The sequence below is a fragment of the Mirounga angustirostris genome, unplaced genomic scaffold (assembly GCF_029215605.1).
Source record: "Mirounga angustirostris isolate CCGP_5_RB_7025 unplaced genomic scaffold, mMirAng1.0.hap1 SCAF_6, whole genome shotgun sequence".
Taxonomy (NCBI): Eukaryota; Metazoa; Chordata; class Mammalia; order Carnivora; family Phocidae; genus Mirounga; species Mirounga angustirostris.
In genome coordinates this window covers 1,725,461-1,743,333 of record NW_026991714.1, presented here as the reverse complement: position 1 = coordinate 1,743,333, position 17,873 = coordinate 1,725,461, and the positions used below count along the sequence as shown (strand labels likewise).

Below are 17,873 nucleotides of genomic sequence, written 5' to 3'. Positions count from 1 at the left end.
GGCTGGAGCCCAAAGAAGGGTGTTGCAGCCGGAGGACAGAGGGTAGAGGCCAGAAAGGACTCGGGATGGGAGCCGGGTGAGCGGGAGGAGTGGGAGCTCACCCGGGTTTCTGAGGGTAGCATGAGGAATACAAGTCAGACTTCCTGCCGGAAGGAGACCCGTGGGCTGAGTTTCCTTCCTCGGAGAGACCAAAGCCAGGTCCAGCCTCCCATAGGGGCCCTGGTGGTTTGGGATCCTGACCCCTGGGTTGGGGGTGGCAACAGAGGCATTCCGGCCTCCAGCGGGTCTACTGAGGGGCTCTTTGGCCCCCCCACTGTGACTGCGGAGCCCGGCTCCAACACCCGTTGTCATGGTTATAAGAGCAGCTAACTCCTCTAGATCTGAAAGCGCTGGTGAGCTGGCACCCTCTGCCTCGCCCGCTCCCCCTCCTCTCTGCGCATCTTCCCCCAGCTCCGAGGAGAGCGTACAGCAGCCTGGGGGCGAGCAGAGCAGGGCTGGGAGGTGCAGGGAGGACGCCGGGCTAGAGCCGGGGAGATGAGTGCCCACAGGAGGCAGCCTAGCCGCCGGGGCCAGGTAGGTCAGGGGCCGGCCCGGGCCCCCTCGGACAGCTGCCTCTGACACCCTGCGGCAGGCCCTTCTTTGGGAAGGGGTGTCTTTCCGGCATCACCCCCTGGCCTCTGCCCTCCGCCTGTCTCTGGACACCCCGGGCACCTGGCATCTTCAGCCTCACTTCCTGTCTCTCCCACCCCTTCCACAGACCCGGGAAAAGGAGAAGATGAAGGAAGCCAAGGATGCCCGCTATACCAACGGGCACCTCTTCACCACCATCTCCGTCTCGGGCATGACCATGTGCTATGCCTGTAACAAGAGCATCACGGCCAAGGAGGCCCTCATCTGCCCAAGTAGGTTGTGTGGATCCTGAATGTCACTCTGACTCGGTGCCCACTGACCCTAACCTTGCCATCTGTCCTTTCTGCCCTGGATCCATAGGGTCACTCTCCTGGAGCCCCAGCAGGGCCCCAGGCCAGATGCTTGATCCTTCGCTCCCTTTCCTCCCTCCATGGGGCACAGCAAGGCTGTAGGGGAGTCAGGGGAGGGGGGGCTGGGGTGGCACCCCTTGCAGCTGTTGTCCGCTGGGTGTCCCCCGGCTCCGGAGCAGCTGCTGAGGGTTAGGGGAACTGCTTGGAGAAGGATCAGGAACGTCCTGCTGGTGGAGGGGGGGCGGTGGCCGGCCGCGGCCTTGCACCTGGTTCTGCCTGTCTTCCTGGGCAGAACTGGAAGGTCAGGACTCGAGGGTCCCCTTGCCCCTCCCTTTCTCTTGACTGGGTGGAGCCTGAAATGCTTGTCTCTGCAGTTTGGAGTAGAGGATGGGATTAGGACCCTCTGTCTCAGATTCCCAGTGTGACAGACAGACCGTGAGAAAGAGGGAGAACAGCAGGAATGTATGCGTTGGGGGTTAGCGGTCGGAGCTCCTGACCTTCGCCTACCTCGGAGGGCAGCCCCGTATTTAGGAGTCTGAGCAGGGCAGTCTTCCTTCCCTAGGATGCCGGCCTGCCAGCACAGAAGGCCCCTGCCCCCCAGTCTGTGGCCCCCTGAGGTCTGCGACCGGTGCTCCGGCTCTCGGTCCCTGCGCAGCTGGAGAGCCAGGGAGGTCTCCCTGCTTCCTCACGACCCATCTCAGAGTTAGGAGGATGAAGAGGGAACCCCAGGCTGGATCCCCCAAGACCTGACAGAGCTCCCCAGCGGGAAGCTTGTTGCCAGGGGAACCGGGGAGGCAGGCGGCAAGCGCTATTTTGAGAGCAGGTGGAAAGCGCTGGGGGTAGAAGAAGGGAGCTCTAGGGGAGTGGGGCAGCCCCAGCCCCCTCCAGTCCTCCCCTTCACCCCACCCTGCCCGCCTTGTATTTGTGGAAGTGAGCCTGCTGCTGGGTATTGTCTGCAGGAGTCGCAGGGTTTCCTGTTGTTGCACGCGGCGGAGGGAGCAGGAGAGGGAGAGGGCGAGGCACGTTGGGGACAGGGACAGCCAGCTGCCCCACTGCCAAGGCCTGGCCACTCCTCCTCTCCTACCCCGTGGTGGACAGAGTGTGGGGGCTGTGGGTTTGCCCCAGGCCTGGAGCGGGGGGAAGGTAGGGGTCAGAGCCGAGCCGCGGGGAAGGCCAGGAGGCTCTGGGGAAGGACGGGGCAGGGTCTGTCCCTGCTCCAGCGCCGGGTCCAGCAGCCTTTGAATTGCTTAGGCCTGGCCACGGTTCGTGGGCGCACGTGTGGCCCAGCAACAAGAGTCTGGCCTCCGGACGCAGCCATGCCGGGGTTTCAGTCCCGGCTGCACCACTAGCTGCCTGGCCTCTGGTGGGGGCGCTGGGGGCTGTCTGAGCTCTCCAGGCGGCGGGCCCCTCATCTGTAAAATGAAGATCCTTGAATCGACCCCCAAAGGGTTGTCAGGATCAAGGAACTGTGGGCCACGTGCTAGGTGCTCCGGGGGTGCAAACCGCCCCCCTGCCCCTGGCCCCCACCCCAGCTGCTCTGCGCCTGCTTCTGTCCCGTGGGCGTCCTCTTCCATCTGTCACTCTCAACCACCCCTGTGCTCCTTGAGCTCGTCTCTGGCAGCCAGGAACCCCTTCTTCCCTCCGGGCCACCCCTCAGGTCACCAATGAGTCAGGATGGCCTCCTCTGCCCCTCGCCTGATTTCCTGCTGGAAGGAAGGGGGAGGAGGAGGCGTGGGGAGGGCCGGGGAAGGGGGCGTCCCAGACGGCGTGGCCGGGGGCAGACGGGTGTGTGCACGTGGGTATGCCCCGTCCTGTGCCGCCCGGCCCCCCTCACCCTCTCTCCCCCGCCCTCCCAGCCTGCAACGTGACCATCCACAACCGCTGTAAAGACACGCTGGCCAACTGCACCAAGGTCAAGCAGAAGGTGAGGCGGCGGGCGGCGGGCGGCAGGCTGGGGACCGGGCGGTGACCCTGCCGTTCACCCTCACCCGCGTGCCTCACTGTGCGGGCCCACACCCTGCACCCCAGGCCTCGGGCCTGCGGCCGGCCTGCTGCTCGGGACACATCCCCTGGCGCGGGGCTCGGCCACCCTCATGCCCGTGGCCACGGTGCCGGCTCTCTCCCGAGGGGCCGGCCGCCCAGCTCCTGCCCCAGCCCGTCGGGGAGACCATGCGCGACACCTGTCCCTGGTGTCTCTTTTGCTCCATCCCACAGCAGCAGAAAGCCGCCCTGCTGAAGAACAACACCGCCCTGCAGTCCGTTTCCCTCCGCAGTAAGAGTGAGTCGCGGGGGCGCGCAGGAGACCCCGGCCGGGACCCCAGGCCTCTCAGCCTGCGGGCTCTGCTGCCCCCCGCAGGTCGTTCCCCGCACGGCGCCCTCCCCCCTCGGTTGGAAGTGCATGGTGGCCCCTCAGGGATGTCCAGCCTCTCCGGGGGCAGGGCAGAGTTCCCGCGGGGGCGAGGCTAGGGTTGGCTGGCCGACGGAGCGGGCACACTGCTGACTGGTGCTGCACAATGAGCGGAGTCTGAGTCCCTCCGCCACCAGCTGAGTCACCCTGGACGAGTCCCCTAACTTTCTGAGCTTCAGTGTGCTCATAGGCTTGTTTCGGGGACAAGATGAGACAGGAGCGCGTTAGAAGAAGCGCACGAGTGCGAGGTGGCGCTACGAGGTGGCGCTACCGTGACCTTTCCTCGACTTTCCTCGACTAGCGGCCCGGCGGGGGTGGGGTGGCAGAGGAGGCCTCATTTCCAGTCCACGAGCCTGGGAGGCCTGGATCGCGGGAAGCAGCAGCGTTGACGTTTGTCTGCTCGCTGTCCCCACTCCAGCCACCCCCCGGGAGCGGCCAAGCTCTGCCATCTACCCCTCCGACAGCTTCCGGCAATCCCTGCTAGGTTCCCGCCGCGGCCGCTCCTCCTTGTCGCTAGCCAAGAGTGTCTCCACCACCAACATCGCTGGGTGAGCCTCTGCTTGGGGAAGGGACAGCCAGGGGGGCAGGCAGTGGGGACCAGGAGGCCTGGGGGGTCGTTCCCGTCCCTGAGCTCAGAACCATCGACAGGGAAGGAGGACTCAGGGTGCGTGCCCCTCAGACCCCAGCCTCGGTTCCCCATCTGGGGAGGGGTCTGTCCCCCGCATTAGGGTGACACAGGCTCTCTTCCCTCAGACACTTCAGTGACGAGTCGCCCCTGGGGCTGCGCCGAATCCTGTCCCAGTCCACAGACTCCCTCAACATGCGGAACCGAGCCCTGTCCGTGGAGTCCCTCATGGATGAAGGTGACGGCCGGCCCGGGGAGGCCTGCGGGGGGCGGGGCGGGGCGGGACCCAGTGAGCAGAGTCGGGCTCAGCCGTGGGCCCTGCTGACGTCCAGGTGCAGAGGTGTTCTACAGCGAGCTGATGAGTGACTTTGAGACAGACGAGAGGGACTTCGCAGCCGACTCGTGGAGCTTGGCCGTGGACAGCAGCTTCCTGCAGCAGCAGAAGAAGGAGGTGATGAAGCAGCAGGATGTCATCTACGGTGAGCCAAGACCACCCATGCTGCTCTTGCTAGCCAGGGCCAGTTGTCTGTAACCTTCCTCCAGCCAGGGCTCCCCCCTCCAAGACCCCTGCCTCCAGCCCACGAGTTGCCATAAGGCCCCCGCCTTTTGGGGCTCTTGGTCTCCCAGGCCCCATCTTTACCCCTTCCTTCAAGTCGGCTCTCCGCCTTTGCTCCCGGCCTCTTCCACGCCTGGCACCATGTGGGAAATCTGGACGTGAGGGGACACGTGGTTCTTGCCGCAAACAGCTTACAGCCTGCGATGGCAGAGCGTAAAGAGAAAACATGATTAAAGAATCATCTAAGACCATACCAATGCAGAATGTCACCCTGGAAGGGACCTTAGGAACCTCCCACGAGCCCTGAGGCCCCCGCCGAGCCGACCAGTGTGGCCAAGGCACAGTCGGGTCCAACGAGCTGTCGCCCCACAGAACTCATCCAGACGGAGCTGCGCCACGTGCGGACGCTGAAGATCATGACCCGCCTCTTCCGCACGGGGATGCTGGAAGAGCTGCAGCTCGAGCCGGGGCTGGTGCAGGGGCTGTTCCCTTGCGCGGATGAGCTCAGTGACATCCACACGCGCTTCCTCAGCCAGCTGCTAGAGCGCCGACGCCAGGCCCTGTGCCCTGGAAGCACCCGCAACTTCGTCATCTATCGCTTGGGTGACCTGCTCATCACCCAGGTGAGGCCGGACCCAAGGGCAAAGGTGTGATCGGAGTCTGGGGGCGGAGGCGGGAGCTGGTGAGGCAGGAGGCCGGAGGGGGTCCCGGGGGTAGGGTGTGGCTTTGAGGGACATGCTGACCCAGCCCGGCACCCCGACTGCTAGTTCTCAGGTCCCAGTGCGGAGCAGATGCGTAAGACCTACTCGGAGTTCTGCAGCCGCCACACCAAGGCCTTAAAGCTTTATAAGGAGCTGTATGCCCGCGACAAAAGGTTTCAGCAGTTCATCCGGGTGAGTGGACCTCTGCAGGGCTCGCGCCCAGAGCCACCCCTAGTGGCCCAAACCCCGCCTCCTCTTTCTTGGGGGGCATGGCGGCTGCCGCCACCAGAAGGCCAGGTTCCCACCAACCCCTGTGGCACTTGTCAACAATAATCCCTGCGAGCGAGCCATAATCCCTGTTCACTTCTTTGTCTGGTTGGTCCTCGTAGTAAACCCGGGGCACAGTGCTCCCCATTTCCAGATACGGTCACCCAAGCCAGCGGGAGGTCAGCAGCCAAGTTAGGGCCGTCTCCAGAGCTTAGGCTCCAAGGGCCGTGTTCTTTGCCGTGCACCCCGCCCCCGGCCCCACGCTGGCCCTGAGCCCCACCTCTGCCCTTGTAGAAGGTGACCCGCTCGGCCGTGCTCAAGAGGCATGGGGTACAAGAGTGCATCCTGCTGGTGACCCAGCGCATCACCAAGTACCCGGTGCTCATCAACCGGATCCTGCAGCACTCCCACGGTGAGGGAGCCGGCCGGGCACGGCTGTGCGGGGAGGGCTCTCTGGGGTGAGGAAAGGTGACCCAGGGAAAGGACAGGGTCAGCCGTGGAGCCCGGGCCCACCTCTGACGATGGGATCCGGACACCGTGGGAACTGGGGCGGGATGGAAGCGGACTAGCTGGGCCTCATGCTGGCCCTCGGCACAGGGACGGAGGAGGAGCGCCAGGACCTGACCACGGCACTGGGGCTGGTGAAGGAGCTGCTGTCCAACGTGGACCAGGATGTGCACGAGCTGGAGAAGGGAGCCCGCCTGCAGGAGATCTACCACCGTATGGACCCTCGGGCCCAGGCCCCGGTGCCTGGCAAGGGCCCGTTCGGCCGAGAGGAGCTTCTGCGGCGCAAGCTTATCCACGATGGTTGCCTGCTCTGGAAGACAGCAACTGGCCGCTTCAAAGGTCGGCGGTCAGTGTGGCGGGCCAGGCGGGAGCCCAGCGCCAGATGTGGGGGGGGGCATCCATCCTGTGGGCCCTCTCTCTGCAGCCCGACATCTGGGGCCCGGGGGCAGGGAAATGCAGCTCTCTGTTGCAGCAAAGTCCGAATTCTGTATTTCACTGCATGGGCCACACAGGGCTTCCCTGTCAGGATGAGTCCTTGCGTGCCCAGAGAGCTACGAGTTTGATGAGGAAGACAGAGAAACTCCAGGACCAGGGGACTAGAGTGGGGCAGCTCGCAGGGCTGCAGAGTGGGCTTCGGGAAGACAGCCAGGAAGGCCCAGGGCAGGGAACTGAGCCGGCGAAGGACAGGCAGGATGGAGAAGAGAGAAAAGAGCAGAGGGGACCAGGGCGGGGGGCCCACTTTCCCGGCCTCTCTCCCCAGATCGCACTGGCCATGTCTTTCCTACCTAAAGCAAGGCCAAGAGAGTAGCAGGCCTCGGCTTTGGGCGTGAGGAATGAGGGCCAGAGTGAAACTGCTCCCCAGGCCTGAGGCTGCCTGAGCCCGCCTTCCCATGTCATGAAATCCCCCCTCCATGGGCTGGGGGATGGCAGCGCTTTACCGGCGCCTTCCTTCATCCCTTTCTCTCTTTCCCATCCCTCCCACGCAGCAGCTAAGAATATAAACCGTGGGGGTTAAAAATAGCAAGGCTGGAGAGCTTTATTTCTGAAGCGTTTAGCAAAAGCCCTCCCCTCTGTGTGCCCACAGTTTAGTAAGATCTCCAAGGTCAAAGGGTGAGCATGTGTTTTCTTGACTGTGACCTCTGGGTTTTAGGGACTTGACCTTTTGTCCGTGTCCCCCCCAGTGTTAAAGTGCGGGACTCAGGAGCAGAGCAGCTGGAAGGTGGGGCAGAGAAGGACGGTGAAGGAGGCCTCTGGGGTCGAGGGGGGGTGGGATTATTCAGCTGTGGGAGGGATGGCTGTGAAGCCTGACTGTCCCCTGCCTCCTGAGCACCGGGAGGTGCGGGCAGGGGCTTTCAGGTCAGGTCGCCGGAAAGCCCTTCTGTCAGCGGCGAGGCATGGCATTTAAAGGGCGGCCCCTCCTGCTCTGGGAACGCTTTTTACTCTCACAAAAATTCTGGACCCTTTCACCGGGAAAAATACATGTGCGTGTTATGTTACTACGTAAAATTATGCAGCTTTGGGAGGTTGCAGAGCCCCCGAGACCCAGCAGTGGACACGCCTGGGGTCTGTGGTCCCCCGGTTAAGAAACGGCCTCAGCTGGGCGAAGAGGGTTTTCCTCGGATGCACCGGTGACCGCCTCCAGTCTTCTCCGGCCGAGAAGCTGTTTGATGTGCGCGCAGGCCCCTCTCCCCCTGGCGTTTCTGAGCTGTGGGAACGGGCGGGTGGGCGGCTGCAACGGAGGAGGAAGCAGCCAGAGGGAAGAGAGGCCGGGCACAGAGTCGTCAGGCCTGGCCCCCGAGGACGAGGCAGGCGGCTGCGCAGGCCTCTGATGCTGGCCACTCTCCCGCCAGACGTCCTGATGCTGCTGATGACAGACGTGCTGCTGTTTCTGCAGGAGAAGGACCAGAAGTACATCTTTCCCGCCCTGGTGAGATTTTCCTCCTCCTGTCTCAGCACAGACCAGTGTCACGGGCTCTGCTTGCTTTTCTGCCACGCCAGAAAGAACCCGAGAATCCCCCAGAGCCAAGTGGCGACGAGCATAACCGTCGCTACGATATTGGGAGGAATAGAAACAGCTAACGCTGTGTGCAGGCACTTCCACGTCGACGCGGGCCCCCTGTGATCCCGTTTGTCGATGAGGAAAGTGAACCTTAAAGGTTTTGTTTTAATGTGTGTGTTTTTTAAAGTTTATTTATTTGTTATTATTACTGTTATTAAAGACGTATTCATTTGAGAGAGAGAGAGAGCACGAGCAGGGGAGCGGCAGAGGGAGAAGCAGACCCCCCGCCGAGCCGGGAGCCCGATGCGGGGCTCGATCCCAGGACCCCGGGACCATGACCTGAGCCGAAGGCAGACGCTTAGCCGATTGAGCCACCTAGGCGCCCCTAAGTTTATTTATTTTCTTAGTAATCTCTACCCCCAACGTGGAGCTTGAACCCACAACCCTGAGATCAAGAGTCGCACGCTCTCCCGCCCGAGCCAGCTGGGCGCCCTGATAAACCTTAATGTCAGTTAACTTGTCAGGTCACATGTGCTCCCAAGTGCCCTCTGGCCGCACCAGTGCCGGGGCTCTAAATTTATATTGCAGGTAGTCTCTTCAGTCCTTCGGGCACTGCAGAAAGACCGAAAACCCAGATACCCCAGGTCAGGGCTCCCAGGCTGAGTCAGTCCTTTCTGACCTGCAGGACAAGCCCTCGGTGGTATCACTGCAGAATCTAATTGTGCGAGACATCGCCAACCAGGAGAAAGGGATGTTTCTGATCAGCGCCACACCCCCTGAGATGTATGAGGTCCACACGGCATCCCGGGATGACCGGAGCACCTGGATCCGAGTCATTCAGCAGAGTGTGCGCGTGTGAGTGTGCATGGCCCCCGGGATCCTGCAGCTTAGGGCCCCAGGCCACAGCACTCCCTGGGGAAAGAACCCAGGGCTCAGAGGGGGAGGCAGGGGCTGGGGGAGGAGCACGGTGGCCCGGGGCGGGAGAGGTCACCTGGGCCGGCATATCCTGTGTGTTTGTGCCGCGACAACCCCGAGCACCTCTCAGGAGCGTGAGCTGGCAAGCAAAGGGACGCTTGGGGCCGTCCCATGGTGGCTCGCCTGCCGACCAGCAGGGCCCTCCCATGGGCAGGAACACCTCGGGCTGTAGGCAGTGGGCAGTTACTTGGATCATGTTGCATTTTACCGTTATTTTCTAAAAACAAATGAACAAGGGAATGAAGTCATTAAAACTAGAGTGAAACCCCCATGGTCGAGGCAAGAAGGAAACCGTTCCGTATGCTAATAAGGCAGCCAACCTCGAGCTTCTGGGGGACGTATGTAGGATTTGAGGCCCTCGACTGTGTGTCTCTTTTGATGAAAAAAGGAAAATGCACGTAGAGCGTTCAAAACGGATTCTTGAAGATTATGCCAAAAAAAAAGAAACGCAATCAGGATACTTGTCAATTTTTTTATCTTTTAGAAATGGATTTTCTCCACTTTGTAACATGTAAACTTTTTTTTTTTACTTCTGCAGTTTAGACTTTGGAACAAATTTTTCAGAAATGCGTGCCAAAGTATGACCTTGCCTGTTCTAGGAAAACCATGCCAAGTACTTGTCCTATTGGCAGTAGATCCATGGGGGCCTCTCTGTTAACAGTATTAATGTCTGTCACTGTGAAAATTATAATCAATACTCTGTAATCGATGTATCAAGCTTCTGCCATGTTCAAAGCATTGTTATGTTTTTTCATTTAATCCTGACAAAAAAAAAAGCCAGTGAGGAAGAGTGACATCATACCCATTTTTCAGATGAGAAGTAGAGGGCTACCACCGGGTGAATAGTGGGGCCTGGATCTGGGCCCAGGTTGCTTCGCGCCGAGGGTGTAGTGACCGTCCTTGTGGTGCAACCCCTGCAGGTGGCCCATGGAGAGGCACACGCACCGGGAAATTCGGATGATGGGTGTGAAGAAAAGCAGGGGGTCGGGAGTGAGTGAAGCCAGGGCTTGGGGCTGGTGAGTCTTACAGGGAGGCACCGAGCATGTTCAGGAAGGAGGCTGATTCCTGATCTCTCAACCCCACCCAACCTGTGACCTCTCTAGGTGCCCATCCAGAGAGGACTTCCCCCTGATTGAGACAGAGCACGAGGCTTACCTGCGCCGAATCAAGAGTGAGTCCACCCACAGAGCTCTTTAAGTAATTTATAATACGTCCCCGCGATGATGGAATACGATGGAACTGGTTGAAATGTGCCAATGCTGGGGAGGGCTGATGCAGACCCATAACCAGAATGTACTGTGAAGAAAAAAGAGCCAGGTTTAACACAACAGAGGATGTGTGCTACCTCTGGGGTAAAAATAATGGGGGTCGGGTATGTGTCACATGTGGTAGGTGTGTGTGTGTGTGTGGCGTCTCTAGAAGGAGAGCTGGGAAGACCAGGGTTGAGACATTAATCTACTTTTTTTACTTTTATTAGAGTATGAACTAACTGCTATACAAAAAGACCAACAAAAATCAGTTTCTTAAACAAGGTAGAAGATCGTTTCTCTATAGTCCACAAGTGGGAAGTACAGGGTAGTCGGTACGCCTCTGCCATCTTCATCATAAAGATTCCCCACCTCCCTGTCCAAAGTGGCTACTCTAGCTCCTGCTATCACATCTGCATCCCAGCTAGCAGGGAGGTGGAAGGGAACAGGGAGAGTTTATACCCTTTTTTTTCTTTTTTAAAGATTGTATTTTATTTTATTTATATATATAAAATTTATATTTTATATATATAAATATAAAACATATTACATGTGGGGCCTGGACTCAAGAGTCGCATGCTCTATTGACTAAGCCCGCAAGGTGCCCCTTAAGATTTTATTTTTAAGTAGTCTGTACACCCAAGGTGGGGCTCAAACTCACAACCCCAAGATCAAGAGTCACACGCTCCACTGACTGAGCCAGCCAGGTGCCTCTATACCCTTTTCTTTAAAGGGCCAATCCGGAGAGACAGTCATGTCTGTTGACCACAGTTTAGTCCCATGGCAATGTCTGGCTGCAGGTCAGGTTTAATTGGGCAGCCACATGCCCAGATGAAATTTGTAGGGACTCTCCAATTAAAGGAAGATGGGAGAATGAAAGTGGTGGGCATCTGCAGTTCTGGCCACAGATCATGTTAGTTTTGCTTTTAAAATAAAAGTCCAGGGGCGCCTGGCTGGCTCCGTGAGTAGAGCCTGTGACTCTTGATCTCGGGGTCATGCGTTTGAGCCCCATGTTGGGCATGGAGCCTACTTAAAAAAAAAGAAAGTTCATGTATTACTTTTCCCCAAAAAAGTGTTTTCTTTTTTGTAAATGCCAGAAATCCAGAATTAAGTACTATGTTGAGTGCAGCCGTGGCCGCCAGGCCCTTGGGCCACCCTTCCAGCACGGCTCTCTGGCTGCGCCCCCCCATAACACCGCCCTGCCTCCCCCCGCCCCCACCGTGTGCTCACCTGTTCCGTATCCACAGTGGAGCTGCAACAGAAAGACCAGGCCCTGGTTGAGCTGCTGCAGGAGAAGGTCGGGCTGTTCGCCGAAATGACCCATTTCCAGGTGGAGGAGGATGGTGGTGGGTTGACCCTGCCCGCCCTACCCAGGGGCCTTTTCCGCTCCGAGTCCCTGGAGTCCCCCCGTGGCGAGCGGCTGCTGCAGGATGCCATCCGTGAGGGTGAGGGAGCCCCGAGGGAGGAGTCCAGGGCCATCCACTTGGCCTCACAGAATAGGGACACGTGACTACACGTGGACACACACAGCCCCAGTGTCCATACACTCCCTGGGGCGCCAGGTGTGGGGAAGGTGGGGGGAGGGCGGGGGAGGCACAGTCCTTGCTACTGTTTGACGCCTTGTCCTGCATACGTTTGTGCTGCCCCTTCGGCGCCCTTCAGTGACCTCTGCCCTGTGGGCGGTGGTATGAGTGAGGGCCCCTGGGCGCCTGACTGTTACGCGTGCCTTGGGTGGAAGGCGCCCTGCCGTTCCCTGCAGGGTTCCTTGTGGCTCCTGGGCTTACCTCCCCCCCTTCCCCGTAGTGGAGGGTCTGAAAGACCTCCTGGTGGGGCCTGGAGTAGAACTGCTCCTGACACCCCGGGAACCAGCCTTGCCCGTGGACCAGGATGGCGGCGGTAGCACGAGTCCTGGGGTCACTGCCAGTGAGTGCCTGGGCTGGGGCCACGGTGGTGGGTGGGAGGGAGGGGCCAGGCCCTGAGGACGTGAGCTCAGCCTGTCCTTTCCCTTCTCCACAGATGGTGAGCCCAGAACCTTCAATGGCTCGATTGAGCTCTGCAGAACCGACTCAGACTCCAGCCAGAAGGTGGGTCTGCAAGAGGTACCAGGGCTGGCGAGAGGGCGGGAAGGGGCAGCTGGCCTGTGGACCCCTGACACAGAGCTGTGGGGGACGGGCGCCTGCGACTCCCCCATCCTTGCCTCTCTCTGCAGGACCGGAATGGAAATCAGCTGAGAGCCCCCCAGGAGGTGAGGTGGGGACCCGCTGGTGTAGCCGAATGAGAGGGAGGGTGTTGTGGCTGAGAAATCGGCCCGGTGTGGAGGGGTGGTGTCGGGCGAGTCGACGTCTGAGAGTGTCTGGACCCACCTCTGGTCACCTTGGGCAGCTCTCCCATCCTGAGGCTTGGGCCCTGTCCCCACCCTCTCCTCTGTCCTCAGGAGGCGTTACAGCGGTTGGTCAATCTCTACGGACTTCTGCACGGCCTCCAGGTCAGCGGGGCCGGCGCCAGCATGGGCAGGGGAGGAGCGAGCGGGGCGGCCTGTTCTCGCGCCGTCGGGGCCCTCCCCGCCGGAGCTCCCGGGAGCCGGGTTCCGATACGCCCGTCGGGGCCCCTTACGCCCCCAGGCGGCCGTGGCGCAGCAGGACACGCTGGTGGAAGCGCGGCTCCCCGAGGGCGCCGAGCGGCGGGAGAAGCTGGCCCGCGCCAACTCTGCCAACTCGCGGGACGGAGAGGCCGGCCGAGCCGGGCCCGCCCCCGCGGCGCCGGACAAGCAGGCCACCGAGCTGGCGCTGCTGCAGCGGCAGCACGCTCTGCTGCAGGAGGAGCTGCGGCGCTGCCGGCGGCTGGGCGAGGAGCGCGCCACCGAGGCGGGCAGCCTGGAGGCGCGGCTGCGCGAGAGCGAGCAGGCCCGCGCCCGGCTGGAGCGGGAGGCCGACGAGGCCCGCAGGCAGCTGGCCGCCCTGGGCCAGAGCGAGCCGCCCCCGGCCGAGGCCCCCTGGGCCCGCAGGCCCCTGGACCCGCGGCGCCGCAGCCTCCCCGCGGGCGACGCCCTGTACCTGAGCTTCACGCCCCCGCAGGTAAGGAAGCCCGGGGGCGCCGAGCCGGGAGGGCGCGAGGCCGGCGGGCCGGCGGGCGGGCGGCGGCGGCGGGGCTTTGGCCCGGGGCGCCAGGCTGCGGCTGCAGAGCGGGCAGGGCCGGCGGCGGGGCGCCCGGCCCAGCTCACTGCCTGGCCCGCTGCCTTTCCCGCCGGCCCGTCACAGCCCAGCCGAGGCCACGACCGCCTGGATTTGTCTGTGACCATTCGCTCTGTCCACCGACCCTTTGAGGACCGAGACAGACAGGAGCTGGGCAGCCCCGACGAGCGGCTGCAGGACAGCAGCGACGCGGACACGGGCAGCGAGGAGGAGGGGGGCAGCCGCCTGTCCCCGCCCCACAGTCCGCGAGGTGAGGCGCCCGTGCACGTGGGCTGCCGCCCGCGGCCGTGTGTGCTGGTGCGGGGGGCACTTGGGGGGCCGCAGTCACCGCCGAGGGCTACGGAACCTGTAAGTCTGGCGCGGGGCACGCAGGGCGCACGTCCTGCCTCTTCCGGAGCTGAGCGGGCAGCCGAGCGCTGCGGGAAGCAAAGAATGTGGGAGCCGCTCCAGTAAGTCTGTGATGCCAACCTTGGCAAGTAGATGCCGGGTTTTTTTAAGATTTCATTTGTCAGCGAGCGAGCGAGCGAGCGAGCACAAGCAGGGCGAGCGGCAGAGGCAGAGGCAGAGGGCGAAGCAGGCTCCCCGCGAGCAGGGGGCCCGATGCGGGGCTCGATCCCCGGAGCCTGGGACCATGACCTGAGCCGAGGGCAGACGCTTAACGACTGAGCCCCCCAGGGGCCCCTAAACGTAGATTTCTAAGGAAGAGAAACTTTTAAGACTGTCAGCGTTCTTACAGTAGATTCAAGAAATACAAAATAACCAAAAGCTAGTGTGACTTACGTTTTGTATGTTCCTAGCCGCAGGGTACCTTCTGTCGTCGGGAGGATCCAGAGCAGGCAGGTGTGGGCGCGGGCCTCGCTCTGCGGTCGGGCCTGCCCCGCCGCCTCGCCGCTTGGGCCGCCATGGGGTCCTCTTGGCGCAGGGGTGCAGCTGCCCGGGGGAGCCTGTGCCGTCCCGCTAACTCTGCCCGTCCCCCCTCAGACTTCACCCGAATGCAGGACATCCCGGAAGAGATCGAGAGTCGCGACGGGGAGCCTGTGGCTTCAGAGAGCTAAGGGGGCCCCTGCCCCGTCCGGTGCCCCCAGGAAGAACACAGCGAGGGACGCGGACCTTGGGGACTGCAACCTGCCAATGGCGAGGGCACATTCAAAAGAACTGCTGACCCCCTGCCAGCTCTTGGGCTCCTCGGACACCTGCGGCCCCCGGGAAGCTGCAGGGCTTGGGCCACAGTGCCCCCTGCTGGCATCCGGGAGCTACACCGCAGATGCCACGTTTTCATGCCTTCTTCCCTCTACTTTAGGAAAATTTATTTATTTATTGTTTATTAGTTACACAGGGAGTGGGGAGATTTAGAGGACCAGGGACACGGGAACCAAGCCATAGGGATCGGGGGCCTTGTCCTGTAACACTACTGGGGTTTATCAGGCTTAACCCCGCGGCCGCTGGGTTCTAGCCCCGACGCGCCTCCCCAGCAACACCGTCTTTGGGGAGAGGCTGCTGCGCCGCCAGACCCTTCCGGAAGGGCTGTGGGCGGCCGTGCCCCCTCCCCTCCCCCGCTAACTGCTGTTCTCCCTTCTCTCCATCCTCGCTGGAGAGCCCAGGGAGACAGCCTGGCTCCCCGGAGTCGGAGGCAATGGAGTAGAGGTCGAGGGGGCCACGATGGCTCTGTTGGGGGGTGAGGGGAAAGCCCACGGGACCAGAATGTTTTTTGTTGTTGTTTTCTTTTTTGTACCAAAGCCAGCTGCACGTGTTTTGTATTTTTAAGAGATGATTGTAGGCAATTAGAAATCACAGCCTTCTATTTCTGCTTATCAGAAGAGCTTGAGGGGTGGGGGGGGGGAACGGCGTCCCCTCATCTGCAGTAACGGGGGACCTACTCTGACCTCTCCTCCAGCCGTTTGGAAAACATGTTGTAGGGTGAGTTGGGAAATCTCTGTGAACCTTGACCTCATCCCCACCTCAGCAACCATGACTGAAGCCTCAGCGTGAATTGGGGGGTTTTCCAGTGGCCCCCCAGTGCCCACCAGCCCCAGCCATTTTCTGCCCATTTGATTGTTTAAGAAAAAAAAAAGAAAAGAAAAGATAAAGCAGGGAAAATTAAAGACCTGGACCCCCACGAAGTGCTGTCTCGATGTCTGCCTGCCCTGCCTGCCCTACGGGCTGGACCTGTCGCCCCCAAGGGAGGAACAGGCCGCCTCCCCCAACGCAGGCCCCTCCCAGAAGAAAGTGCCTCGAGCCCTTCTTGTTGGCGCCGATGTCCACAGATCCAGGGACCAAAATGAAGGTCACTTAGGTTCCAGGGGCTGCTGGGGAGTCCAGAATTAGAAAACTGGTCTCGGCCTCATTTGCATGCCCTGCTCAGAAATGGCGTCAGCGGTGGCCCCCTCCCCTCCCCTGTGGGCCCAGTTCCTGCTGGCCTCTCCCCAGAGTCCTTCATTTTCAGATTCAGACCCCACTCTGCCCTCGGTCTTTAGTGTCAGAGCCCTGGGGCAGCCTCTTCCAGGGGCCCTGGGTGAGAGATTAGGGCGGTTTCAGTTCTTGGTTTTGCTTCATTTCACTTCCTGTTTCTGGTTACTACCCCCCTGCGGCTGGGGGAGGGGAAGAGGGAGGGCGGCCACGCGGTCCACACTCGTGCACACACACACCTCCACGGGGGAGAGGAACTGCAATCAGCCGGGGAACGGGCTTGGGGACCGCCCGCACCTCCCTCCTGTACCCGCCCATGGCATCCGGCCTTCGGCAGGTGCTTTCTCATCCATTACCGGGTCTGGGCGGTGGGCCGGTACGGATCGGGAAGGCTGCCCGGCCAGGGTAGCCGAGCCAGGCAGGCGCCGGCCTCCACTTCCCTCCGGAGCACCGAGCGTCCAGCTCACGGACATGTGGCTCGGCAGCTGTCTGCCACGTCAGCTGGAAGCTGAGACCCCCTCCAGGGTGGAGTGGAGAGAGGACCACCGTGTGGGTGGGTGAGTCGAGCACTCAGACCAAGAAAGGGGAATGCAGGCTCCCCCAACGTGGTCACAGATCTGGTGAAGGATGCCGGTCAGGAGAGACGCGGGAACCTGGAGACACAGAGCCCAGGGCGGGTGTGGAGAAGCCCACAGCTCACGGGGACAGCACTGATGTATCCCCAGCACTGTCCCTCTGCCACTCCTCGACCCCGAGACATGCTGCCCACCTTCTTCTGACGTGGCTCTTTCTGGACATGAGTCTCTCGCAGTTTTCCCCATTCTGGCACTGTGCCCTCGCTAAGCCCTTCAGAAACCCAGTCTTAGCCTCGATCCTTCCCACTGCGCTTTCAAAGCTGTCTGGCTGCTTGCCGCAGGGAGCCAGGGCCCAGCTTCACCGCGGTGCTTGCCTTCCCCTCCAAGGAGTGCCCAGCCGCCTGCCCAGTCCTGTGCCGCACCTCCCCTGCCCCTCCCACCCCACCCCATCCGATGGTAGGTGCGCACGCAGTCACTCCCCTAGGACTTGGGCCTGTTGCAACTCCGTTAGTATTTACCTCCAGGCCCCGTGAGCAGAGATGCCCCCAGGGGAGCCCTCAGAGGAGTTGCAGGGGTGGCGAGAGAGGGGTACTTAGATGGGAGGATTTTCCATCCTGAATTGACTGGGAAGAGACCTGGAGTTTTAGAACAAGTTTAAACACGAAAGGGAGGAAATTAAACATCAAGAAGCTAATTAGGTCTCCTTAACATTGCTTAATGTGTTGTGAAACGGGCGGCTGTTGGGAGTCTCCTGCTCAGCAACGGGATGGAGCTAGTGCAGAGGGGGCCTGCCAAGGGCGTGCTCCCAGCTTTGCTCTGGGCCCTTGAGAGGCCAGAGTGGTTGGCTTGGCGGTGATGGGGGCAACGGAAGTGGGAGCTCCACCATGTCTAGCTTCTGCCACCTCCCTCCTTTCCAGGGGCTGGCCCCCCTTCTGACTGGGTCTCCATGGATATGGAAACCAAAGGCAGACCCACTGCCCTGGAGAACGCTCCTCAGAAGGGACTGGAGGGGCCAATCCCTCACTCAGGTCTTGACGTACAACTTTCATTTCACTCCAGAGTACGTGAACATCATCCCAGATGAGACCTCTCTGGCTCCCGGTCCCCATCTCCCAGCTGCCCCCTCTTCCCTCCCTTTCTTTTCCTCCTCTTCCTTCTCTCAGATTCCATTTTCCATGAAGTGTTAAGAGCAATAGCCAAGGGCGCCTGGGTGGCTCAGTTGGTTAAGCGACTGCCTTCGGCTCAGGTCATGATCCTGGAGTCCCGGGATCGAGTCCCGCATCGGGCTCCCTGCTCGGCGGGGAGTCTGCTTCTCCCTCTGACCCTCCTCCCTCTCATGCTCTCTGTCTCTCATTCTCTCTCTCTCAAATAAATAAATAAAATCTTAAATTAAAAAAAAAAGAGCAATAGCCAACACGCTACTTCAGGCACTGCTGA

The 17,873-nt window shown here is 61.0% G+C and overlaps 1 protein-coding gene across 15 annotated transcripts in view; it reads left to right on the top strand.

Annotated features, from left to right (window-relative positions):
• ARHGEF2 (Rho/Rac guanine nucleotide exchange factor 2) overlaps positions 1 to 15,575 on the top strand; it is a 36,722-nt gene extending 21,147 nt beyond the window's left edge. For 5 of the 15 annotated variants that reach the window (XM_064593704.1, XM_064593703.1, XM_064593712.1 and 2 more), the window contains 23 exons: positions 758 to 902; positions 2,837 to 2,904; positions 3,195 to 3,258; positions 3,806 to 3,935; positions 4,141 to 4,250; positions 4,345 to 4,491; positions 4,941 to 5,191; positions 5,336 to 5,461; positions 5,831 to 5,948; positions 6,134 to 6,382; positions 7,894 to 7,970; positions 8,728 to 8,897; positions 9,938 to 10,033; positions 10,121 to 10,188; positions 11,512 to 11,709; positions 12,068 to 12,187; positions 12,281 to 12,348; positions 12,474 to 12,509; positions 12,699 to 12,749; positions 12,886 to 13,338; positions 13,522 to 13,705; positions 14,253 to 14,291; positions 14,437 to 15,575. In XM_064593704.1, the coding sequence (XP_064449774.1) occupies positions 758 to 902; positions 2,837 to 2,904; positions 3,195 to 3,258; positions 3,806 to 3,935; positions 4,141 to 4,250; positions 4,345 to 4,491; positions 4,941 to 5,191; positions 5,336 to 5,461; positions 5,831 to 5,948; positions 6,134 to 6,382; positions 7,894 to 7,970; positions 8,728 to 8,897; positions 9,938 to 10,033; positions 10,121 to 10,188; positions 11,512 to 11,709; positions 12,068 to 12,187; positions 12,281 to 12,348; positions 12,474 to 12,509; positions 12,699 to 12,749; positions 12,886 to 13,338; positions 13,522 to 13,705; positions 14,253 to 14,291; positions 14,437 to 14,510 (3,042 nt within the window). In that variant the 3' untranslated portion in view covers positions 14,511 to 15,575. The remainder of the gene's footprint in view (positions 1 to 757; positions 903 to 2,836; positions 2,905 to 3,194; positions 3,259 to 3,805; positions 3,936 to 4,140; positions 4,251 to 4,344; positions 4,492 to 4,940; positions 5,192 to 5,335; positions 5,462 to 5,830; positions 5,949 to 6,133; positions 6,383 to 7,893; positions 7,971 to 8,727; positions 8,898 to 9,937; positions 10,034 to 10,120; positions 10,189 to 11,511; positions 11,710 to 12,067; positions 12,188 to 12,280; positions 12,349 to 12,473; positions 12,510 to 12,698; positions 12,750 to 12,885; positions 13,339 to 13,521; positions 13,706 to 14,252; positions 14,292 to 14,436) is intronic. The other 10 variants (XM_064593708.1, XM_064593713.1, XM_045876604.3 and 7 more) reach the window with 7 other exon arrangements.
• Positions 15,576 to 17,873: the final 2,298 nt, after the last annotated feature.